Here is a 25401-nt window from a genome sequence, read left to right as displayed (position 1 = left end):
TGTATTCAAATATTCTACGATAGCATATCGAAACTTTCACATAGGCGCGATAAGTAAAAGTGTACGTTTAACAGTAGAACCACTGAGTATTTATTAGGGATGATATACAATCCTTCTAAAGATTGTAACAGCATATTTGTTTTCGATTTCTTCTGATAATTGTTACAGTATTTAAGTGAAACTATTTATTTTCAAAATCATTTTGGATATTAAATACTTTGAAAACATTAATCGTTGTTTTAACGAGTCCGATAGTTCTAGTGTTAAATAATTCCACAGAGATCTGACTGTCAAAGCGCAAAGTTACAGGAAAAACACTGTACTTCTTTTTTTTTTTTTATAATGTTGACGAAAACACAATAACAATAATATTTGGCCCATTTTCTTTGCTTTAATCAGTATTATTCTACATATTTCTACATAGCTTCACCTTTCCTTTTAGATCGCTTTGTTTATTTTCAATGCAGAAATATGTACTTGTTCCTCTTAGGAATTCTGCATGAAAGCTATGTACCTTTGCCTTACAATATTGCATAGAATATAATATACCTGTTACCCGGGTAATTTCTTGATTTCGAACATACATACGGGCACAAGCAAAAGGAAACGATAACAGTGACAACGATACGAAGCGACGTACTCCAATTAACTAGATTTTGAATAATATGTAAATTTTTTTGTAAATTTATATTCCTAACGGATATTGTAACATGGTTCAGTGTAAAAACCTATTAGGAAATAAATTAGAAAATCTGAAATCAGCCAAAGATACTCGTCATCCCCAGGTAACAGGTTAACCCCTTAACCGCGGAATTTTTTCGTGCGAGTAAACACTGCAAATTGAATTGAAATGCAATGAAAAATTGAACAATCAAATTTTGAACGATATAACCAATAGCTAATTAAGAGGAAGAGTACCGTTTAATGATTGTTGTAGAGATATATTGAGGAAAAAATTGAAATCACCATATGGTGATTAGAGCGAAAAAAGTGAATTTTTACAAACGCACCATATGGCGGCTATCGCTGTTGAGGGGTTAATGATCCATATTTTATCTATAAAAAAGTGGAAAATTTCTGATACTCTTCTTCCAGTTGCGATAACATGAATATCTCTTCCATTGATAATATCAATGTTTATCTATTACATTTATTAATAGATCAAGTATTTATTTGTTTTGATAATGACTTTTCGATTCATATCTCCTTGAAAACAAAGCTTCATGTAAAATTTGTCTATTTTTCAATATATTATTAAACAAAGAATCTGTGTTTCGAAGAATGTACTGTAATGTTTCTATCTCATCTCATATCTTCTGTGTACATAAATGTTTCATCTACAAACACTGGAAATATCTTATTAAGTAAAAAACGTTACAATTTGTTTGTGATATGTTTCTTGTAGTATATTACTTTTAACTCCAAGTAGTTTGGAGTTAAAGTAAAATGGTTCTTCGTATTCTTGTGGCTATTGGATGTTTGTATGTCAGTTGTTGATTAATTATTCACAAGAATATTGTTTTAATAGCGTTTATAGAAATTATAATCTCTATTTTCTTTTGCTACAAATATAAAATTATAACATACTGTATCATTTAATTATTTAGATATTTCAAGTAAACCTTAAAACAATGTTACTGTTTTTATTATTTTTGTATTGTTAATACTTTCATTCGATAATATACAAGGTCTAGTAATTTCACTTTTCGGATTCTTAAATTCATTCGATCACAAAAAATGAGGAACCATTTCATCTTTTACCTTTCGAATCTTTCCTTCATCTACACACAAAATTTGAACGATTCATTGTAGATATCGTGAAGAAGAAACACGCTTTTATATTTTACAATACTTCGATACACGCATGCAACAATTTACCAATACTAATTACTTTCTTACAATAACATCATATCAATTTACTGCCTTTCTGACTATATTTTCATTGTTGTTGACCTACTGCATTGTTATATAAATGTAATATAAATAGTTGCTGAAGATTCATTTAGATACTTTATTCGAAACTTTATACAGAAACAGTTAATGTGATTACAGTTGGTGATTGTGCGTTTTTTTGTGGTCGTTCTACACGATGTACATAATTTTGGTTTGTATCAGGTTGATGCATATAAATTATCGAATTTATGAAACAAAAATCTAGTTGTATGATCAAAACAAAGTTTTACAACGTCTAAATACGAATTGATGTATATTTATAAAATTTATAAAAATTCCTCAACTTTACACTTATTAACTTATTAAGTAAAATTAATATGTTACATCAGTACTAAATTATTAAGAATTATTAATTATTTTTTACTTCAAATTACTTACTTCTACAATAATGATAAGTCCTGGGAATATTTTTAATACATTTTCGACGAAATAGCGGGAAGAGGGTGGTCGAAAGTGTGCAACTTGATCATCCGTTATCCGTTAATTCCAAAACGACATTTTTGCACGAAATCTCTGGTTTCAAATTTGAAAAAGTTACTGATGTAGCAACATTTCATATGCAACAACTGGATACACAAATAGTATAGTGCACAAACGCGCTCCTGCATGCATGGCGAACTGCAACTTACTAACGTGCAATGTCATAATTATATTGTAATCAATTTTTACTTATTCGTTCGCTGACTCTTAACAAGTCGAAAGATTTAAAGTAAATTTGCCACTCCGGTTGAACCTGAGAGTTTGTTGTTTGTTTTTTTTTCCTTTTTTTTTAATAGAATTAGACGATTATATTTGAAACTTGTATTCTGCTACAAGAATAGAGTAGAACGTAACACGTACTAAACTGTGCTCAGCAAATAAATACTTCCTAAGACAGTTTAGAAGATAAACGAACAATTGATAGAATTGATTGAACACTATTTTCGTACAGCTACAATGACGAAAGAAAGCATTACCTGTTTAGTTAGAGAAGCGCGTTAATGATATATAGAATTTATTTCAAGAACACTAGTGATTGTTTGATGTAGTAGATGTAACGTTCGTGCAAGATCTGCAAAAGAAAAAAAATGTTTTCTGCAATTTAACCGATGTATCGATGAATCAAACAAGTTGCCAAAAGTCAAAAGTCAACTTGAGAGCATAAATGGAGAAGCATAAATTATTAAGTTCCAACTGGTGAGGTAATAAAACCGTCATTTCTAATGGGTTACTTTTCGAGTGAAATATCTTAATCTGAACACGTATGTTTTGTATTGAAACAAATGTACGATGTAAGTTAATTTCATGTTTATCGTTATATCTATAGGATTTCTATTATTCGGCACGAAAAACTATTAAATGATTAGCACATAACTGTGCTTTCTCTACGCACATGCCTTAGTCAAAGACTTCACTTCTGATAGGTTACCTTTTCTTTCTAGTTTTTGTTTCTTTTTTAAATGTTCTCTCCAATTTAAGGTCAACCTTTTCTACTATTAGATACCTCTCGTAAGACTTAAACACTCAGTATTCGAATTATTTTCTTATTGCGGTGCTACTTAATATTAATTTATTTAATATGTATATTCGAGGTGAATATGTTAACAAAATAGAAAAATTTCCTTTTTACTTTTACATACATAAACGTAATTTTTTAGTAATGTCACTGATGTTCGAACAAGTTACGTCTGCGCACAATTGATCAAGAAATAATTTATGCTATTAAGAATGGTAAAAAGGTGAAATTATACGTAAATTATGGATTGGTGAAACGAAATGTTACAGATCGTTATTTAAAGGTAAAATAAAAATGTCAATAAGATTAAATACTAAATTATTTATTACAACAGGCAGGTCGGGTAATTTTTGTGTCTTAATGAATGTAAGTTTAGTAATTTAAATAAAAGAAATATTTAAAGATAAAGTAAACGTTTTTTTAATAAATAGCTCATTGAAACCTATTTAACGTAACCAGAAAGACATTGAATTGTTAATATTTTGTCACTCTGCAATTCTGTTTAATTGTCTAATAATATTAGGCTAAATTAATTATCGTTTGCGTATTTGATGTCATTGGCACGAATTAGTTAATGAAGTCTTAATTATAAGTAATCAATGTTAATGCACTTTTAAATCTTCCTATATTTTGTTCAAAAAATAAAGTGACCGAAAGTGTTGTTACATTTCCCTCCAATTTCATTGATGTATTCATTTTTTCTATTTACTTCTATTCGTAAACAGCCTTTCGTATTTCCAAAAACATAAAAATTACTTGGTCGGCCTGTTGCAAGCACATCGTCGTAACTGGAAATTCAAGAAAATATTGGAAAATATTCGAATACTATTTTAGTTGATTGCGACAAAGTTAGATTATTTGTTGAAATTAATGACTCTGCGTAAAGAAGTCTGAATGTTTTTCTATAGCCACCCCTTCCTCGTGCTATTACCACCACCACTTGACCACCGAACACATAACTTTATGTGGGTTTGATGTCTTTCTGTGTTAGTTAGTTCATGAATAGGAGCTGGATAAAATAGGATGAAGCTTAAAAAAAAAAACTCTTTGCCTTTTCATGTACTGTTTCCATGTAAATAATCTACGTTTTTACATTTAAATAAAAATGGAGAGAAGAAAAGAGCTCTCTTTGCAGCAGTAATAGTCTACGCCACTAGCATTGTATTTTATAACGCAAACTTCGTTTCTATTGAAATTTTATGCAGATTTCGAAAATCTACCGTATCATCCCATGAATAACAACAGTTTTTATATACTTCTTTTACTTTTACAAATTAAGGTAAAATCTTTCTTAATTTTAAATATACTCTCTATAGATAATCTATCTTAACGTCATCTGTAGATACTCTCATTATCTATAGATTATCCGATTATTTATAGATTATCTATATTTACATTATAATTAGAATAAAGAATGTTTTCTTTATTTTAAACCGTACAAATAAAAGAGGTATAGAAAAACAAGATTATTTATAGGATGACTCAATATATACTGAAATGAACGTGATAACAAATCTCGAAATGCAATTAACGAACAGAAATTACGTTAAAAAGAAATTATGTGTTTAAGAGTGTGTAAAAGGTTGAACGTTTAAATGAAGTATTCATTCTGTTTAAAATAGGAACTATATTTTGTGTGCGATCGAAACTATCTTTATTCGGCTCCTTTACGACTATTCTCTTGTGTATAGTTGTCTATCCTTCTTTGCTTCGTAGATTGTTCGCAGCACTATATCTTCTACTGCACGATCGTGTATTATAAAGGAATTCGTGTAATATATGTCATATAGAACGGACGGAAATATTTGTGTCCTTAGATTCCGTAGTTTCATATAAATCTATTAACTGGAGCGTGAATAAAGGTGCAAAATTACTTATAAAAATTTCAATTTTTCCTCGGGAATGATCTATTTAATTCTTCACTGTACGGCATTGAACGAGTTTTTCAGTTTTACAAATTAAACGCTACAGTCAGAAACCATTATGAAAAAAAGAAAGTTGCAACGAAAGTGGTAAATAAAAATATCATAATGTGCTAGAAAACCAGTGAAAAACTTACTTCAATCGACGCATCTCAAAAGTCAAATTTTTATTTTCAAACATTTGAAAATGATACCACAACTTTTTAAATGATTACAAATTTTCCTTGTACAGGTCGCAAATACATTGCAATTAAACGATGAAAAATCGATAGACATCAATGTAATCAATGAAATATGCAATTTCTGTTTTAGAGTTACTTTTCTTGTAGAAAGTTCCTATAACATCGATAAACTTGATCTTTTCCAAATTGAATCGAACAATTTATCTCTCTTATCGTCGCAGAGTGCCGTAAAGTGAACGGATTCAGAATCCAACGTCCAAAACGCGTAACCGTACCTCAGATTGAAAATCGACAAACGAAAGGAGATTCTTAGCTACACATAACTCTGTGTTTAGACTTTAGAGACTCCTCTTTCTCTCGCAAAAGCAACACTGCAATGCTGGATGTTCGATGTTCCCTAAGAACCTCTCGATTTGTACGACTCCTCGACAGCGACAAACGCGGGATATGTTCTGTGTTTGAAACGGTACCTCACCGAAAAGCATGATGCAGTACCAGCTTCTGTTACGGTTCGATGGTTTAAACGCTTTTCATAAACGTCAACGAGATCTATTATCTCCGTCGAGTTCTACCAGAGTTTTGCAACGACCGGGTCAGATCGGATGTTCCTCGTTTCTCTGTCGAACCCTTAGTTTACCTGAAATTAGCCCGAGTGTTTATCCGAAATCGACACAAATTTTTGATTACCTGTCCGACCGCATCTTCGTGTGCAGTGATTCGCAGAACAGTGCATAAATGTGGAAATTGTGTATTGCTTGATGAAAATACTGTTCAAAATGAAACACGTTTCTTTTTAGCACCGAACGATTATTTAGAAGTGTGTAAACTAATTTTGATAATATTGTGAAGTGAATTAACAGATCGGGGTCGATTGAAACGAAAACTGCAAGAATCTCCAGTGTACTAATTCTTAAAATTTTCCTTCTATTCTTTTATTTGGGATAATATTTGGTGTGTGATATTATTATCGTGCTAATTATTTAATATATTATATTATAATGTTTTCTTTTATTCCTAAAGTTCTGCTGTGAAGCGTTTATTTTACAAATTACCGAGGAGAACTATACGTTGAAATATAATTAAAGAAGAATATGTGATAAGATGCAACGCAATATTACAAACACAGAAACGTTAAAAAAACCAACTGTTTATTTAGTACAAGTGTTAAAATCACTCAGCTATTTGCCAGAGTTTATTATACCCGAAAGTATAAAATACAGAAGTTCGTAAAATGCATGTAAACTTGTAATAATGTGTTTTTAGAATATAAATAACATTGCTAAAAAACTATAGATTAAAGTGACTAAAATAAAATGCGAATAACAAGCAAACAATACCTTGCATTATTGCGAGTGAGAACTTATAAACAAGCGAATACTTGTCGATGAACTGATCTCATTCCATTTTAAGTAAATGAATTATGTTCAATGTTTTCTTTTCGATTTCATTCCACTTTTCATAGGAGAAAATGTAAACAGAAGCGAAACTGTGTTTCGAGTAAATTCGGTCGCAGCCGTTGCAAAACTCTAGTATCTACCCGGTTAGCATGTAAGAAAAAAAACCATGTCATATTATTTCCAATACACTGGTCAATGCTGAAAGCAACACGAGTATAATACCGATCGTGTATGACCTTCATTGTTCACGCAGTAGCTCCACACCGTGATAATACGAAAGGTGTTTACCTACTTTGAATGGTCGTAGCAATGCACGATAGTGCCGTTTGCCGTCAAGTATGATAGAAGAAAGATATCTAATTTGTGTCGATGATAAAAGCACCGTAGAGAAAGCGCGTCTCGCGTTTACCCGTGGTTATCGGTGGTGCGTGGTAATGTGACTATAGTCGGAGCAAAAGATATCTGCCGTTCAAGGCCACCCAGCGACTATCCCCATCGCATGGTTGAGTTTCGTTTGTGCTGTTTTTCCGTCGTTTAGATAAATAAAGAAGGAATATTAAATAGCTACGATTTGTATTACGGTACGTTATTCGTGAGAGAAATGTAGTGCGGTCAAAAATGAAAGTGAAGATTAATAGCGATTACCCCTATCACATGTTTCAATATTTTAAACTTTTGTATCGTTTTCTTGGCGCTTGAAGAAATAAAGAAAGGAGAATTGAATAAATACAATTTGTATTATGGTAAAATATTGGTGAAAGAAATGTAGTACGGTTAGAAATGAAAGTAAAGATTAAAAAATGTTCGTTAACTTTAATTTAGTTACAAAGAAAGGTCGTAAATTTAGGAATTCCGATTTTTTAAGAACATTACAAATTTTTGACGAATCTCAATAAAAGTGTCATACAATTTTATTGTTTTTGCTTTACCATTTTTTCAGATAAAACCACTCGAAAAACTGTAATAATAATAATCACAAAAATGGTCAGAATGGTTTTTTTACGTACTAGTAAAACATTGAGGTGAAAGGCTAGTAACTGTCTTAGACTTTATAAAACTCTCCAATGAAATTCCTAAAAATTCACTGTTTAAATGAAAGAACTTCTACATTTATTTGAATACATTTTATAGAAATTTTTAGGTTGTTGAAAGCTATTAAATTTTCACTATAACTGATTTCAATATATGAATAGATACTTTTATCATAGAAAAGTAATAATGATATAAATAGACTTATCGTTTTATTACAAACTTGCAAAATTTTGAAAAAATTGAGATTTTGTTCTTACGATTACGGTTTCCAACCTGGGAGGCGCCAAAATTTTTAATAAAAAATTAATGTTTGTACCATAATATCTACAAATAAATAAACTTCATATCGTAACGTAACAAGATAGGGAGGCGCAGAAAAAAAACATTTTTTTAGGGAGACGTAGTAGCATAAAGGTTGGAAATCGCTGTCTTACGGCAAATCTCTTATGAGACATTAATGTAAATTTTAACAATATATTAAAGAAGATAGATATTGAGTGTTATGTCATAATTATTTAAAATGTAATAAAAAATAATTCAAAGTATTCGTAATTGTACCTTTCGATGTAGTTCTTTTATTTCTGGTTAGTAAAATGTTAACATATATTTGAATATAGAATAGATAATTAAATGTAAAACCCCTTTAGACGCGGCGCACATTATAATACACACTGTTTTAGTATCAATATCTGAGAAAATATTAAAACTATAATAGCCAAACTTATACGTGTACACTTTTGCTTTGAGCCTATTTCTATCTGAAAAGTAGTATACCACCATTATTTTATTCTAAATAATGTCGTTGATGGTACGTTGAATGGTAGTTCATTGTTAAATACGTGAACATAATTTTGTACAAAAATCGGGTATGAAGAGGTTAAGGGATAATTTTATACTTTTCCTATAGAATAGTAAATACCAAGGAAACTGGTCACTTAACTCGGTGACTGTTACGTCACTCTTGTTTGAGTGTAGCAATTTACGAAATTAGCTTCGGGGTTGGCAACACCATTATAGAGAATAACGGATACGATTCTTCTATGGTTTTATTGGCTGTTGATTACTTCTGTCCTCTTTCCGTCGTTTTTTCCTCTTTCTTTTTTCATTTAGCTAAGAGTACGTAGCACGGATGGGGATAAATTATTAGGTTGTCCCAAAGGTTTCTTTCGTTTCATTAACACTAGGACCACCGAGCAGTTATCGTGACTTACTGTTAGTTAAAATTTCTTATAAAAAAGGTGAGAGAAAATTTTTTAAAGTTTGAAGTTACCTTTATTATTCTATCTACGCAAATGGATAAATTAATATAATAATTTTTTACACAAATGTCTTCATAATTTCAATAATTATGGAAATAGAAATTCTGAAATGGGTAATTTTGCCTTGTTTAGTAGTTCTAGTGTTAATATATAATGTATATACAATATTTTATGTTTTCTGTCGTATTATTGAATTATTTACAGTTTATTATGATTTATTAACTTCTTCCATTATTCCGGAAGTCTTACAGTATTATTTTTCTAAAATTTCTATCAGACTAAATATTGCGGTCAGAGCGCAAACGAACTTATGGGTCAATTCAACAAATATTTTATTTAATAAGAATATTATTATATTATATTATATTAAATTATACTATTTTCTTTATTGAGAATATCATTAAGGGTAAATATTCTTTATTTTATAGATTTAAGTAATCAGCTCAGTAACAGATGACTTATAATCATTGAAATGCGTTTATTAATTTTTACCTTTTATGATACGTGAATACTAACAATGAATACTAGAAACTACTGAAAAGTGTATTCAGATATCAACAGGAATTTCTTAAAATTATAAGTTCATTACTATGGTTTGTTCGGAACCGTACTATATTTCTTTTAATATTTCTTTCACCGTATTACAATACCATCGTAATATACTATTGATTGAAAATATCAAACGAGTGAAATAATTCGTGAAAGGTGAAAATACAATTTTACGTAGATTTGAGATAGATTAATCATATTCCATAAGTATTGCGCTACGTTACAGTATAGTATACTACCTCTTAGAAGCCTCTGTTCCTTATTTATTGTATTTTATTCAAAATTTTGTAAAATCGTTGAAAATGTTAAACTGTTGTTGTGACAAGGGCTATGAAACGTATGAATCGCAACATGAAAAGAATGAACATTTCTTCGATGATAAGACAAATACTTATAAATAACAGCGTATGGAGTCGAGAAAATGGATAGGAACGCCTGAATGTCTTTGTTGCTTACAGATATACGAAAACTCCGTGTAATATACGATTAAACCGTTCGAAGAACAAAATGAAAATCCAATTAAGGTCTCCAGATAATTTAACCTAACTTTGAACAATCATAAATTACCACTAAAATCTATTCGATCACTTACAAAAGAAAAGAAACTAGAAAAAAATTCGTTATGTCTCTCCTAATTTATCCATTAACTAATAAAACAAAATTTCAAGCACCCACTCGAATTTCATTTCACTAAAACATGCAAATTTATCCATAAACAACGAAAATATTCAAATCCTTCCATTTAATCCGTTCAACTGGAACAACAACCACGCACGAGACTCACAGTAAATTGAACTATTAAGTAAATAATGTACTCAATAGGAATTCAGTACTAATTTCGAAAGCGTATTTCATATATATCCTTATCGAATGAAAAGTTTCACTATCGGTCGTCAATCTCTCCAGGTCTTGTCATGATTCAAGCGCAAAATAAATTTCGGTGAAACCGGTGGAAGGTCCCGTACATACCGATCGTTCTTAGCAAAGGAGCTAGGAGTGGAAAGTTAGGGGGTATCGCGTGCGAACGAATGAATCCGAATCGGGAGGTGACCTTGAACGGCCAAGATGTTTTGCCCCGACTATAGCAAGCGCATTTCTCTGTTTGTACGTTACGGAAGGAGGGGCCACTGGCTACGGGTATGCAAGCTACGCAGTTAAACTATGGGGGGCAGCACGGTTTCGGTCGGTGCAGCATTGCCTCGCAAGGAAGCCTAGAGGAGGATGAATGCGACTCGAGCGAAGAACTAATAGGGAACGCGTCCGGTGGGGGCCAGTCCGAGTCACAGACTGCGGGCCTGCAACAGAAACTGGCCCCGATCAGTGGCTCTATGAAGCCGACCACCGTTTTCAGGCTTCACTTTCTTGGCTCGGTTGAAGTTGAAGAGGAAGGGAGACGTAAGCGCCTTAACAACCACATAGTGCGGGAGGCTGTGACTAAGATCAAGGTCCGCCCTCCAACCCTTAGATTTTTTCATTATATACCTTATATATATATATATATATACACTCTACTCTAATTGTTGTTACTTTTAAACAGGGGTTGGAAACGGTTAGGCGCCGATTTCGGTTCCTGAATTTGTTATAAAATCTGATATGACGATGCAAGATCAGTGTGGCCAGATAAAGGAAATTGTGAGGAGAGTTATCCTTTGCATTACTTTTTTTTTAAAAAAAGTTTATTTGCATAACGTTACAGCTATTTACAAACAGGTGCAAATGAAACTAGTAAAAACAACCTTACAATAATATTTTGGCAAAGTAACTTAAATCTGGTAGTTGAGTACTTGAGCTCTTGTAGTTTGGATTGAAGTATCTAAGTATATCACAGATAAAAAAGTGAAAAATATACGAGTTTAATATTCTTGTCACGTGATAGGTCAGCAGTGGATGCAAGGGTTGTTGGTCTATGTCCATTGACGAGGAACTGAGTCGTAGAAGAAGGAGGAAAAAGTGGGAGACATGTCCTCATCTGGCCACACTGCGAGATTGCCTTTCCCTTAGTGATTTTTAGCAGCAATAGCGCATGTCTGATGTACACTGGTATCCTTAGATGCTACCAAAAGTGACTTTAACTGTGAGATTAGGCTATCAGTAACAACAGTCATGTTTGCGTTATATTGATTCATATTAGTGGGACAGTCAGGTTGGCTTGGATCTTAGCAGTTTATTCAATGATTTTCTAGAGAAGCATATGTATTAGGTACTGCAAAACGTTTGTGTAGTTTTCTTGTTGGCAATGAATTGGGGTCAGATTTCAATCAGTATTTCACTAGTTTAGTAAATAAAATTGGTATCATCAGCAAGTTATGTTTATGCCATTGACATAGAATAAAATAGAATTATCTTACAGAAACATTGTACATGTTTAAATGTTGATTTAAGAGGTAGTTTTTAAATGATTTTGAAAGATGGAATATGAAGTGGATCACGTTCATCCACTTAGTAGTTCTGCTGTTAATATACTGCTGAAGTACGCTATTAAATCAACTTAATTATTTAAGAAACTCAAAGTGCCACTAGATTGCGCTGCTAAAACTTGTTAATGCGAAAATTTGACAGTTACAAATGAAAAACTTCTGGTTTATGTTGGTTACAGTTATGATTTTGCAGAGCTGTTATTATATCAGTTCTCTTAAAAATATGTAGAATTTTCATTAGCAGGATAACAGTGTTAAATCGATTATACAGGGTGCATTGTTGTATGTGGAGGACACAGTTATAATGCAGAACACATAAATGTATGAATATATGTCCCATAATATTTTACTTTGTTTTCATATATCTATGAGACCTATGTTTTCGGAAACATGGTTTCCAAGGCTGATGATCCTTTATATCACAGCCATAAAAATAACTCGGTATCTTGGAAAATGAATTGCTTAGTCAATTTTTAGTTTTGAATTAAAAATACTGATTGTAGTAGTTTCTTTTTCTTAGACAAAAATCGACTACTCTATAAAATCAGCATTAGTAAATTAAACCTAATTTACCTTTTTTAAATTACTTAAGGCTTAGTCATTTTCAATTACTCTTATTTCATTCCAATTGTTGAAAAACAATCACCGAGTAGTTGTGAAATACATAAAAATTGTATAACAAATGGAGAATAGTTGTAGCGACGAAACTTCATCCGATGAAGATAATTTAAGTATTTCATAGAATGACTGTGATTCAGGAAGACTATATTAGTCTAAGCATATAACATGGTCGTACATTTCACATACAAAATACGTATGTAGAAAATATGAGTAGTAAACTGTAAATGAGATCTAGAAATAAGTAGCTGAAGCAAGAAATGCATTTGTAGCTCTCTTCTTGATAATATTGTTCAACATATTTCAACCTTTTTTATTATCCCAACATTCAATAGACGATTATTGTAGATTTTCGTACACGCAATATGAATGTAACAAGCATTTTTGTCCATCAGCCTTGTGAATTACTGATATCATAACATTTCTATAAAACCATAATCGCAACCGATATAAACTACGATCTTTTTCATCTATAACTGTTGCAAGATCACTGCAGTTTTTATACCTATTTCAGACAGAACCGTTTGTTAACCATTTCGCTATGACAAACATTTACATATAGTTCTTCATAAATTTAGATATTATTTTTAACACTATAACTACCGTAACAATCAAAATGACTGATTTCAATTTTGTTGTTTCGAAATGATTTTGAAAATAAATAGTTTCAGTTGAATACTATAATGAATGTCTGAAGAAATCGAAGATAATCTATTGTCACAATTTTTATAGGGATTATATATCAATCGTATTAAGTGCTCGGTAATTCTAGTGTTAATAAACCTTAAATTTATCAAAGTATCATTTTATTGAATTTACTATGGAAGTATCGTTATAAACTCAATTATAATTATAACTTATTATAAACTGGAATTAACTTGACAAAGACGCCTCCAGCACCATGTGAGCCATGACAATTGAACTGCCATAAGCGTCAACATGCCACTCTGAAGAAAACTTGAAAACGTTTATGGACGCTACCAGCAGCGAAAAGGTTAACAGTTTTTCCGGAACCGTTTCAACCCCTGCTTTCGAACTATCCTGTCTAACGAAATACTATTTTTGCCGCTCGCGGTTTTCTCTGTGTCGCTCGCCACCTCTTTTCACTGGCAACGAGTGAATCGATTCAACGAACGCCACTGTGTAGATAGGAATTCATTATTAACGAAGCGATAATTCACTGTTACCACGACACAGGCTTCATCCCTCGAACAGATGAATTTTCGTTAATGCATTGAACAGTGAATATATGTGTAGCAGGTTCAAATTATTTATGTTTGTATAAGGGAAGTTTAATGGAATTTGGTCGTGTTTATTAGTAGATTGCGGGCTTTTAATCTACATTCTTATTTTCATAGATTATTTCTTAACAATCAGAATAAGGAACAAATTTCATTCACCGAACTAGATATTTTTTATGGTAAAAATAAGATGAGAACATTATTCATTTAATTAATGTACACGTTGTCTTGCGTTTCACAAATTTACACATTCCATAATTGCATGAACATCCGCAGTCTAGTAATTAGTTAGTTGAATGCATGATTTGTTCATGCTTACCTCAATGCTTCTTTCTTATGCTAACAAGGGAACCTTTTCAACCAGCATACGACGATTTTTATGAAACTTACATGAAACACAGTTCTCAAGGCCAACATCCACTTTGGAAGATTGAAAGCACTTGAAAGTATATTTTTTACATCTCTGAAACTAGGGGGCGTGGAAAAGAAATTTTCTTTTTAAATTGTTCGCGTGAAAATGAACAAATAAGATTTCTTTTCTGCGCCCCCTAGTTTCAGAGATATTGAAAAAGATATATTTTCAACCCTGAACTTTGAGAGGTGTCTTCACGTGTTCAAAGTGAATATTGGTTGATAAGAAAAAATACGTGTCAAATATTTCTTTGAGAACTATATCTCACGTAAGTTTCATCAAAATCGGCGTGTGCCAATTGAAAAGGTTCCCCTGCAAGTATTGTAAGTAATTTGTGGGAAATATGGTATTTATTATTTATAGTTGCACCATTCGAGACTAACAGTGCGATTATACAAGGTCTTCGATTTCGTATAGTAAATTTTCTAAAAAATATTTTTACAAGAAACAATTGAAATCCACCAATAATAACGTTTGTAGGTTGTTACAGTTCGAAGATATTTTTAGCTATTTATTAACCCTTTGTGGTCGTTCTTAATTAAAGTATAAAATTATAAGTTATAAATAAAGGTTAAAAAATTAAGTAAAGTAAAGATCTATTATCGTATTAAATTTCTCTGAAATTTAAAAACAAGTCGTAAACGTTGTGTATATATAACGTTAATACGACCACAAACGGTTAAAACTTGAGAAAATGAAATCGAAAACAAAATGTTGTTATTCTTGATTTTCTTCTTATTTTCGAAATTCGAGATTTTTGCATAAGTACATCATGATTCTCTCCTCTGTCTCCAATTTTAATTTGCTTCTGAAAATTTGTCAAGTGTTATGGTATACACAGATGAAAAACAAGAAGATATCACGAGATATATATTATACGTGTTTCGAAAATATTATAAAATATATAAAATGTTTTATAAATTTTATAGCAAGAGCAATTGAATTTCTCACTAAAATGAAACGAAAGATACATGGGGTTTAAAACTCACTTTTAAATCTGAAATTTTGATGCGATTACGAAGTGTGTTTTATTACATTATACTGGTACGTGACATTTAACCTTTTGCACCGGAGAGGCACTTTTCAGTCACCATGTAATTTAACCCAATAAAATTATAAAATTTAAAATTCAGTAAATTTTGTATAATGTATCAGCACGTGGGAACATCTAACTAAATTAATTCTGCCCTTTATTTTACAGATTAGCAATTAATTTCTTTTCTCGTTAGTTGCAAAAATATCTTTGATATTTCATAAAAAAATAATAAATATTTGCTGAGAAAAATATTCTCGAGTGCAAGGGGTTAATATTGTTTAACTGATATTTCGATTTTGCTTGACTATGTAATTTCAATTTCTCGTAGTTTCCTTTCATAATTCGAGATTTATCTTAATTAATTTTGCATTAATACTTTAAAAGTTTGAAAACATCGTTAGATTCAAAACCATATTGAAGATTTCGAAAACTTTAAAAGGTGGTGTACAGTGTTCATGCTTTGGCAAGCCCTTTAGTGTCTGACTTCTGTCTTCCCTATTTCCTTAAAGTTGTCAGTGAGCCAGTCTTCGAAAAAAGATATAGCAGACAGTAGAGGCAAATTACACCGATGTGAATAGTCACAAAAATATAGTAAAGCTCCATTTGTTTATACTCTGTTTATACGAATTCTTACTGTTCGAACTATAATATGGTCTAAATTAATACTAGATTTACTGACATTTATTGCATACTTTATCGCATTATACCTAGAAAAATATCTGTTCACTGATACAGACTTTGGAAATTAGGACTTTAGCGAGAAAGAATTAGAATGCATGTTAGTATGCTTCTATCAATCAAAATCAATATAAACTTTCACTAAATGATATTTATGAAGTATGAAAATGTATATTTTCGTTAGATTAACATGGTCAGTAAATCTAGTGATAAAGGGAGAGCTATTGATCATTAACTGAGCTAGTGTATTATATAAATCAAAAAGGGAGCTAGTGAGCCTTTGTTATTTAAACGACTGTATGGTATAAATAAAATGGAGAACCAGTGAGCCTTTGCTATTTGAGCTACAGTATAGAATAAGTAAGAAAAGGAGCTAATAAGTCTCTACTGTCTGAGCTACCATATAGTATAAATACAAAGAACAGCTAACGAACCTTTACTGCCTGAACTACCCAATCACTAGAATCGTCGTGTCCTACATATGTGTTCAGATAAGGAGTTTTACTGTATTTGTGCTTATACCGTCCCTTTCGCTCGCTCAGTCTTTATCTTCCTCTTTATATTGAGTCGCACCCTCCTACTGAATCGCACGACATTAACACTCGACTTACAGATATTTATTATACACCTTATTGTATTGTTCCTAGAAAAATACGTGTTCACTCATATAGATTTTGGAAATTAGAGCTTCAAAAACGAAGAATTAGGAGACGTGTTGGCATAGTTGCATCAATCAAAATCGACTTAAACTTTGACTAAATAATGTTTATGAAATATAATATCCCTCAAATTGAGGGTTTTTCTAAATCTAGTGTTAACGAAGGAAGAAATTACATAACTTCTAACACACTTGTGTCTCGCGCCTACTCTAATAGTGTTTCCCTGTTCGTTCTGTTATGCTTTTCTGTTTTTATTCGGAAAACCCCATCATCACTTTGCACAATTGGTTATTGTATCGCACTAAGAACTTTGTTGCATTTGATTGGTACTACTTCTGTGTATTTTTGAGAAAAATATCACCGATTTTATTCAGACATTATCTTTTATTTATACGCTTATAACTCGTCTACCACAAAATATGGCGGTGAAAACATTTACATAAATTCTGTGTCGCTTCGGAAGGTTTATAATGTATCCATAGAAACAAATTTAAAGAAAGAATTTTTTACAAAAATTTAATACTTTTTCGTCCTCTTCTTTTCGTGCAATAATCATAATAGTTAAATATTGCTATATATCGTTGTGTAAAAAGTGAAAGGAAGTCTTTAAAAAATCAAAAAATTTCTGAGAAAATAGATAAAAGATAGAAAAGTTATTTTTGTACAAAAAAAACCGGTGTAACGTTTGTGTAAATGTATTTTTAATGTTTTGTAGTTTACAAATTATATATGCATAAATAAATATTCAAATACAGAAACAGCACCAATGAAACATGGAAAAATTCTTAAGTTGAATAACAATTGTACAAAGTTAGAATGAAAATTGATTTATGACAATTATTGAACGTCCGTTGTCAGTGTACTATAAAAGTACACTGAATTTATCAATGAAAACTTGAATTTGCATATTATATAAGAGTTTTATGCAGTAAATTACAACTACTGAACATTAGAAAGTGCACTTACGATGCGATTAGTTGAGTCATTTGTTGTTTACATGCATTTCATAGATTGAATGCCCTATGACTTGGCGATACCCTTAACATTAGTGCCCTTAACATTATTTCTACCGAAGGTGTCAAAAGACGCCATTTGAAAATTTAAAATCTATCTATAATCGACTAAACTTGGAAAATAATTTTAAGTAAAAATTTCAAAAGCTGTCTTTTGACACCTTCGGTAGAAACAGTGTTAATATTGAAAGTGGACTAAGTTATTTCAAGCATCAAAAATTACACTTCTTTACAAATTACATACAACCTTATACAGTCATAATAAATTTTTCAAGACAAAATTTTGGAAATATCTTTTTATATAGTATACAAATCTTTTTTAATTTATTCAAACATAAACCTTTATATATAAATATATCGATACTAAAAAAATATGAGATCTAGTCCACTTTTAAAATTAACGGTACATATCTGGAAAAAGCTAAATGTTAGTAATTGTATAATTTCCCCCCGCGTGCATAATAAACGAGAAACTATAATACTGATCGCGAAAGAAATCATTTTAAGTGTATGTTTTCATAAATATTTAATACCAAAATAAATTATGAGGTTCATTATACATCATCCTAAATACTTTCAATTTTTTCAATGCTTTTTACTTTATCTGTAACTTCGATTTAGTAACATTAAAAATTGTTTTTTGAATACAATAAGTCATTTTGGATTAATGCAGACTCAAATGAACTTTTAACATTCGATCGATTGATTGGTGTTCAATGCATTAAACATTTTTCATCAATTATGTTGATACACTCACCTATGTAATATACATATACATTGTCATATTCGTTATTTTATCGACACGTTTATTAATTATTTGTATTACACTTGCTTCTTACATTTCACTCTATTGAATTTAATACATAGACTTTGCATGCAGATTTTTTATATCACAAATTTATGTAAGAGCAATGGAACACGATAATTACTGTTTCCCCTATTATAGCGTTCTTACCATTACATAAACCTGACCGTTGATTTATTGTAACTACACCATCGCTTGTTTTAACAAAGGCATCACTCGAATAGAATAGATTTTTAGAAATAATGCTTCTATCAAAAACAAACCAAAAGATTATTACCGAAAGAAATATCATTAACAGAAACAATGCGTATTAAATAGTCAGACAAAAGGTATATACATGAAAACACGTTTCCATATGAAATAATAGCAATTGAACAAACAGTTACTCACTAATACCTTGTTATTAATCCTCTATTGCATGAATTTTTATGAGTTAAAAAAAAACATAATGGCTGTTGTTTTATTTAAATATCGGTGTGGTAATGAAATAAATAAGAAAATATTAATAAACAATGTTATTTATTGCATTTTATGGCTGTTTCCGTATGGGAACTTCATATATATATACAGGTTCAAAATGCAAAGAATGTTTGTTACTGAAGTTGTTAAACTATAGAACATTTGAAATTAAGTTTTCGCTCAGGAACGAAATGCAATAGAGGCTTAAAATTCATATTTCTCGTCGCAGTATTAAATGCAGTCTTTCATTGCCTAATAAAGTATTATGACAATTTTCCAGAAGATTATCGATTCGTTTTTAAGAACAATATGTTTGAAAATTCTTCGTTTAATATTATATATTAACAAAATTAATGATCATATTATGAAGAAATTGTTGAAATTATCGTCCGTCGTGCTGTAAAGAATTATTATTAATTAAACTACAGAAGAATCTATATTATAAATTACAAAAGATTACATGAATTGAAAGTAACGAATACGAAACTTGTGTCCATAAGTTTCCCCTTCGAGGAACAAAATATACTTAATTTACTAAGGATATTGTATATTGTAAGGATAAGTTATTATGATAAATTAGATATACTCATTTAAGTCTGTCCTGTAACAATTAGTCAATTATTTTTACTCGTTGCCAGTGGAAGCAGGTGCAATTAAATCTAATGACTGAAAAAATGATGCAGGCGATTCTTAATGTTACTTCACACTGTTAATTGAATTTTCTTAAGAAACTCTCAGGTTTATAGAAGAATTTCTCATTACTTGCAGTACTTTAATACAATTACTATTTTAAATCTTTCGATACCAATACGAGTGAACATTTATTTCGTCTTCACAAATTGACTAATGACAGCTGTTTGAACATTACATACATTTTTATATAATGATTTCAGTTCTATACTTTGCAAACTACTTCAATTAATTAATTAAATCATTTCTCAATTTTATTGTTCATGCTGCTTCTTCATGATAGGCGTTGGTACGTATACATTCATATTATTATCCTACTGTATGATATTTAGAAATTTGAAATAAAAGTTCGCCACAGGTGAACGAAAATCATGCATACAAAGAATTGGAATTTGAACGTAGCGATATATTGCAATTTCACAATTGGGAAGATAAAAAGATTGTACTAATAAAATATTTCAGGTTCTTGTGAAATATTAGGTTTGTGTGAAGTAAATGGCCGTTTGTTGGACTTGTGAAATTTGTTAATACACTTGCCATATTTGTCAAAAGTTCATTCAATTGTTTTTATGGCATAATAAAAATTAATTTTCGTTAAATAAAATTTTGGTGAAATAAGTAGCATATTTGTTCAGGTATATAAACTATATAGAATTTGGACTCTACAAGCATAAAATAATAGTTTGAATTCATCAAGTTAACAAAACTATATATAATCATATTAATCGTGATACTATAAAATGTTTAGGTAATGAGAAATAATATATTTCATCAAAATAAGTGGCTCAAATAAACTTAATAATAAATAAACTCGAATAAACTAATTTTTGCAAAGAATAAAGTGATTTGTATAATATTTGAAGAATTTCTAGTATGTTTCAAATTCTACAGGCAAACACAGTTTATATGATAGAATCTTTATATTACCTCTGACAGAAAATGTTTAAGAAAAATCGTTAATTAGTACATTTAAGTAAGAATTCTTTTTAATTTTTTGTATACAAGTGCCCAATTTTCTTTTTTTCATTTTGCACTCTGTAAGAAGACAAACATTTTCATTTTGATATTAATATTTCATTTATGATTGGATGAGGATGAATGTGATTAGTTATTATAATAGATGCTTAATATGTTCGGTAAAACACTTTTTGTCAAGGGTAATGTTATGTCGAAAAAAAATGAATTAATCCTTTAAATTTCAAATGTAAAATACTTCAGACCTGAACGCTTACTGTGAACAATACTCAGACCAGGGTAACGATTTTTCGTTTCAGCATATAGAAATATTAGCTAATCCTATAACGCACAATTATATCTCTGGTTTGGTCCTTCGTTACGTAACATTATATAAATATTAATTTATCAATGAAACTTAGTTTTCATTTAATTTTTATTTAATCTCAATTTCCAATGATGATATTACATTTGGCGCATATGTTTGTGATCGCAATAAAAATCGATGTGAGCAACAATTTCAAAAAATTTATGAAATAATAATGAATTTTGACTAATAATAATAACAATAATATATAATGATGATGATGATGATGATGATGATGATGATGATGATAATGATAATAGTAATAATAATTACTAAAGTCATAGTAAAATTGTAAAATTGCATAATAGTAAAATTGAAAAGATGATAATAAATTAATCCTCGTAAGCCACTGTAACAAATCTCTTAACTGTCTTTTTAATTCTGATATCGTTTTACAAATATAATAAAATTTAACGGTTTCGTAAACACAGAATAATAATTATATACCCGCTCGACTGTCAAGTGGCGCGATCACGCTTCTCCGTTAGACTAACTAAAACTGTGAGCCTATCAGGTCGTAAAATCAAATTAAGTTGATTTATTTGCTTTTCTTCTAATCATTTCTTTGCATTTATGTTGTCGCCTGCTTAGAAATGGAAAAATGAAAGCTTCGCGCCATTCAGAATTTTTTATGTAAAAATAGGAAAGCGTAATTGAGTTTTCGAGGTGAAACGAACGAAGTACGATCGCACCAATTGGTTTGCACTGGTTTCTTGCAAAGACCCATCACTCAAACGATTAACCTCTTGCGCTGAAAATGAATTCAGAGATTTTGCAGAGTCTGTTGCGAAGAATTTTGTTTTTACCTATTTTACGCAGCCATGTACACTAATTTTGATTATTAACACATTGAATGCTATGGAGACCACCGGTGAGCCCCTACCAAATCGAATTATTATCGTTAACTCAATTGAACAATGATTATTTGGAAACATTTCCATATTATAAACAATGCTACCTGGTGCGGTGACATTCAGCTAGACGACCGTGCAATGGTAACAATGCAGTTCAATCGAATAACGTAATATTATATTCTTTCCATCTTATTTATTTTGCTCTATGAAATCGTGCGGCATTGAACGCGTTAATAATTTTGTGTAGACTGATGGATATCAAAACAATCTAGTACATGTAATGCGATAAGTCTATCGACGTGTATAAGACCTGAGTACGAACTTCTAGCGCAAGAGGTTAAAGAAATCTATTTTTCCGAAAGAAAGGAATGTAGGAATATTGAATCTTATAATCGTATATCGAAATTGAAAACCAATAATGTAAACACGCTCGTAATAGGAAACATAATTTGCAACATTTTGCGTTATATGCATCGATATATGCGGCCACGGAGCACAAAGGGTTAATGAATTATTTATTGCCAAGTGTCCAAATCGGGGAAGCACACGAAAGAAATAATAATACGTGAACGCAGGCACCGGATGGCGAAACGCAGCCGAGCACAGAGGTTGACCTCTTCATTTCGACGGAGAAGATCATGGTTCTGAACACGGACTTGAAGGAGATCATGATGGATCACGCGTTAAGAACAATATCCTACATCGCGGATATCGGTGACGTGGTGGTGCTGATGGCAAGAAGACGATTCGTGCCGCACGAAGTCGAGGAAGCGCCGAAGATCAATCGAACTCCGAAAATGATTTGTCACGTGTTCGAAAGTGAGGAGGCTCGTTTCATCGCGCAAAGCATCGGGCAAGCTTTTCAAGTGGCTTACATGGAGTTCCTGAAAGCGAACGGTATCGAGGATCACAGTTTCGTGAAGGAAATGGATTACCAGGAGGTTCTCAATTCCCAGGAGATATTTGGCGATGAACTGCAGATGTTCGCCAAGAAAGAAATGCAGAAAGAGGTAATTATTTCACTGTGTTCTTTGGCTTTGCAGCTTAAGGGGAGAGACAATTATCTTCAAAGGTCCTAGCCAAATAAGGAGAGGCAAAAAATGTGTCATCCTCGACAAAATAAGAAACCGATATTTTCTTTACGTTGTAGCCAAATTCTGTATATCATGATAGTATACACCATCCCAAAAAATCTGAGAAAATTATAAATTAATAATTACAACAAATTACAATATTTGTAAAGATATGAATACGGCAGTACGCACCGTTCGGCTGATAATGTAGAAAAATATCGGGTTTTATTTTTTTAACTGCGTTCCCCCAATTCGAGAAACATGAAAAAATGAAGTACTAATAATCATAGTAAGACGGTAATTCCATGGAAACATAAAAGTGGCATTCTGATAATTTAAATGAGAAGTCAGCATTTAGAGTTTTCTTGAATTTTTTAAAAATCGATTATGCAGTCCGAAATTCTCAGTTCAACATTTTTATCGAACAGAACATAAAATATTAAACATAAACTATGTATAGCATTTCACCCTGTAACTACCCTAATAGTAGGGGCAAGGGCTTAAAACCTGGTACAAAGGGGTTTCTTCGAAAGATTTATCGAATGGTATGTGCGAAGAAAACTCTCTCTTTGGAGAGAATATTCTATAGAGTACATACCATTCTCAATGTAATGTAATGTAACTTACGATTTTTTCGATATCTTTAATATTTATTTTTTTATGGACATTTGAAACTAATTTTTTGGCGTAAAAAGAGCTTTTTGCATTTCAAGGTCTTGCCATTTCTACAGTAATTCAAATTTTGGTAAAGCCGTTCGCTAGATTGTACATAATACATTTTTCTTTGTAAATCCATCAACAGATTTGTCTTCGAATATTCTAGCTATTTGCAATCGTGTCCAACGATGAATGTTATTTACAGAAAAGTTTCAAAGCTAGCAAATAACTCCGCCATTTTATAATAATTTGGTTAAAACAAGTATATAAAATCACGTTTATGTATCCAGAAAAAAATCAGATTTTTTCACAAAGAAATTCCCAAAACTTTACATATTTTTAGATGTCGCTAGGTAGTCCCCCCTTGCACTTAACGCTATCTTAATCGATAGCAAAATTTAAAAATTTTAAATGATACATTCAGATGAAACAATGATTTAAATAATGATATTAGAACGCAAGAGACAAAGAACATAGAGTAAACCAAGAGAAATCGAATAGAAATAAGAATCCAGTCCATATTTGTTGTATCACAAATTATACAGAGTATCCCAGAATAAATGGGAAATATTTTGGGGGTAGCTTTACCATATAAAAACAGTGAAAACAGTTCAGACAAACATGCGAGTTACTCCTATTATCTAATAATTGATTTGTGAAACTGTTTAATTTTTATGTGCTTATCATTTGCGAGCGAAATCTTGATAATGAAAACATTCCGTATGATCTTCTCAGTTGTTTTACATGGATTTTCGTTACCGGATGTCCACAGGTGGTGGTACCAAAGGCAAAGGGAGAGATTTTAGGCGTGGTCATTGTCGAGTCTGGATGGGGTTCCATGTTACCAACGGTGGTAATCGCAAACCTGGCACCTGCTGGTGCGGCTGCTCGTTGTGGACAGTTAAATATTGGTGATCAGATAATAGCAATCAATGGAGTCTCGTTAGTTGGTTTGCCACTCTCCACTTGTCAGACTTACATCAAGAATTCGAAAAATCAGACAGTCGTCAAGTTGACCGTTGTTCCGTGCGCGCCGGTTGTCGAGGTGAAAATCAAGAGACCCGACACAAAGTATCAGTTAGGATTTAGTGTACAGAATGGAGTAATATGTAGTCTATTGAGAGGTGGAATCGCCGAAAGGGGTGGTGTTCGAGTAGGTCATAGAATCATTGAAATCAACAATCAAAGTGTCGTTGCTGTGCCGCACGAGAAGATCGTCAACCTTCTTGCTACGTCAGTCGGTGAAGTATGTACACTTTCAGTAGCTATTACTAACACTAGAAGTACCGAGCATTTAACCCTTTACACCTGAAAGTCTTTTTCGTTAAGTTACATTCATCACTTTCTAATGAAATATTAGTGAAACTTTTTGTAATTAACAATCAAGGGGTAGGACTATTGTATTTCAATATTTTTTGTGTAATTACATTATATGAACTTTGACACTGAATATCAAACTCTATAATTTTGTTATATCAAACCAAATGGCGACTGTAAGTTGTCTCTCGGGTGCAAAGGGTTAGTAAGATTGATATGTCCTTGGAAAGATTGTAACAATACAGTTTTTTTTTTATTTCTTTGGATATTCGTTGTAGTATTCGAGTGGAACCGTTTGTTTTCAGAATCATTTCAAACATTTTATACCTTTATAAGAAAACTAATACCCGCCATTTTGAGGG

General features: G+C 31.3%; 1 protein-coding gene across 13 annotated transcripts in view; it reads left to right on the top strand.

The window, feature by feature from the left end:
* Nucleotides 1-25401, top strand: part of LOC116432350 (uncharacterized) — a 79388-nt gene that overhangs the window by 38943 nt on the left and 15044 nt on the right. For 8 of the 13 annotated variants that reach the window (XM_076368512.1, XM_031989066.2, XM_076368514.1 and 5 more), the window contains 2 exons: nt 22568-23002; nt 24495-24968. In XM_076368512.1, coding sequence (XP_076224627.1) covers nt 22568-23002; nt 24495-24968 — 909 coding nt within the window. Of the gene's footprint in view, nt 1-10907; nt 11235-11326; nt 12787-22567; nt 23003-24494; nt 24969-25401 lie in introns of those variants that run through there. The other 5 variants (XR_012998813.1, XR_004236112.2, XM_031989065.2 and 2 more) reach the window with 4 other exon arrangements.

This window comes from Nomia melanderi, chromosome 6, assembly GCF_051020985.1.
Source record: "Nomia melanderi isolate GNS246 chromosome 6, iyNomMela1, whole genome shotgun sequence".
Lineage (NCBI taxonomy): Eukaryota > Metazoa > Arthropoda > Insecta > Hymenoptera > Halictidae > Nomia > Nomia melanderi.
Note: the sequence above shows the minus strand (reverse complement) of the source record. Positions and strands in the feature narration are given on the sequence as shown.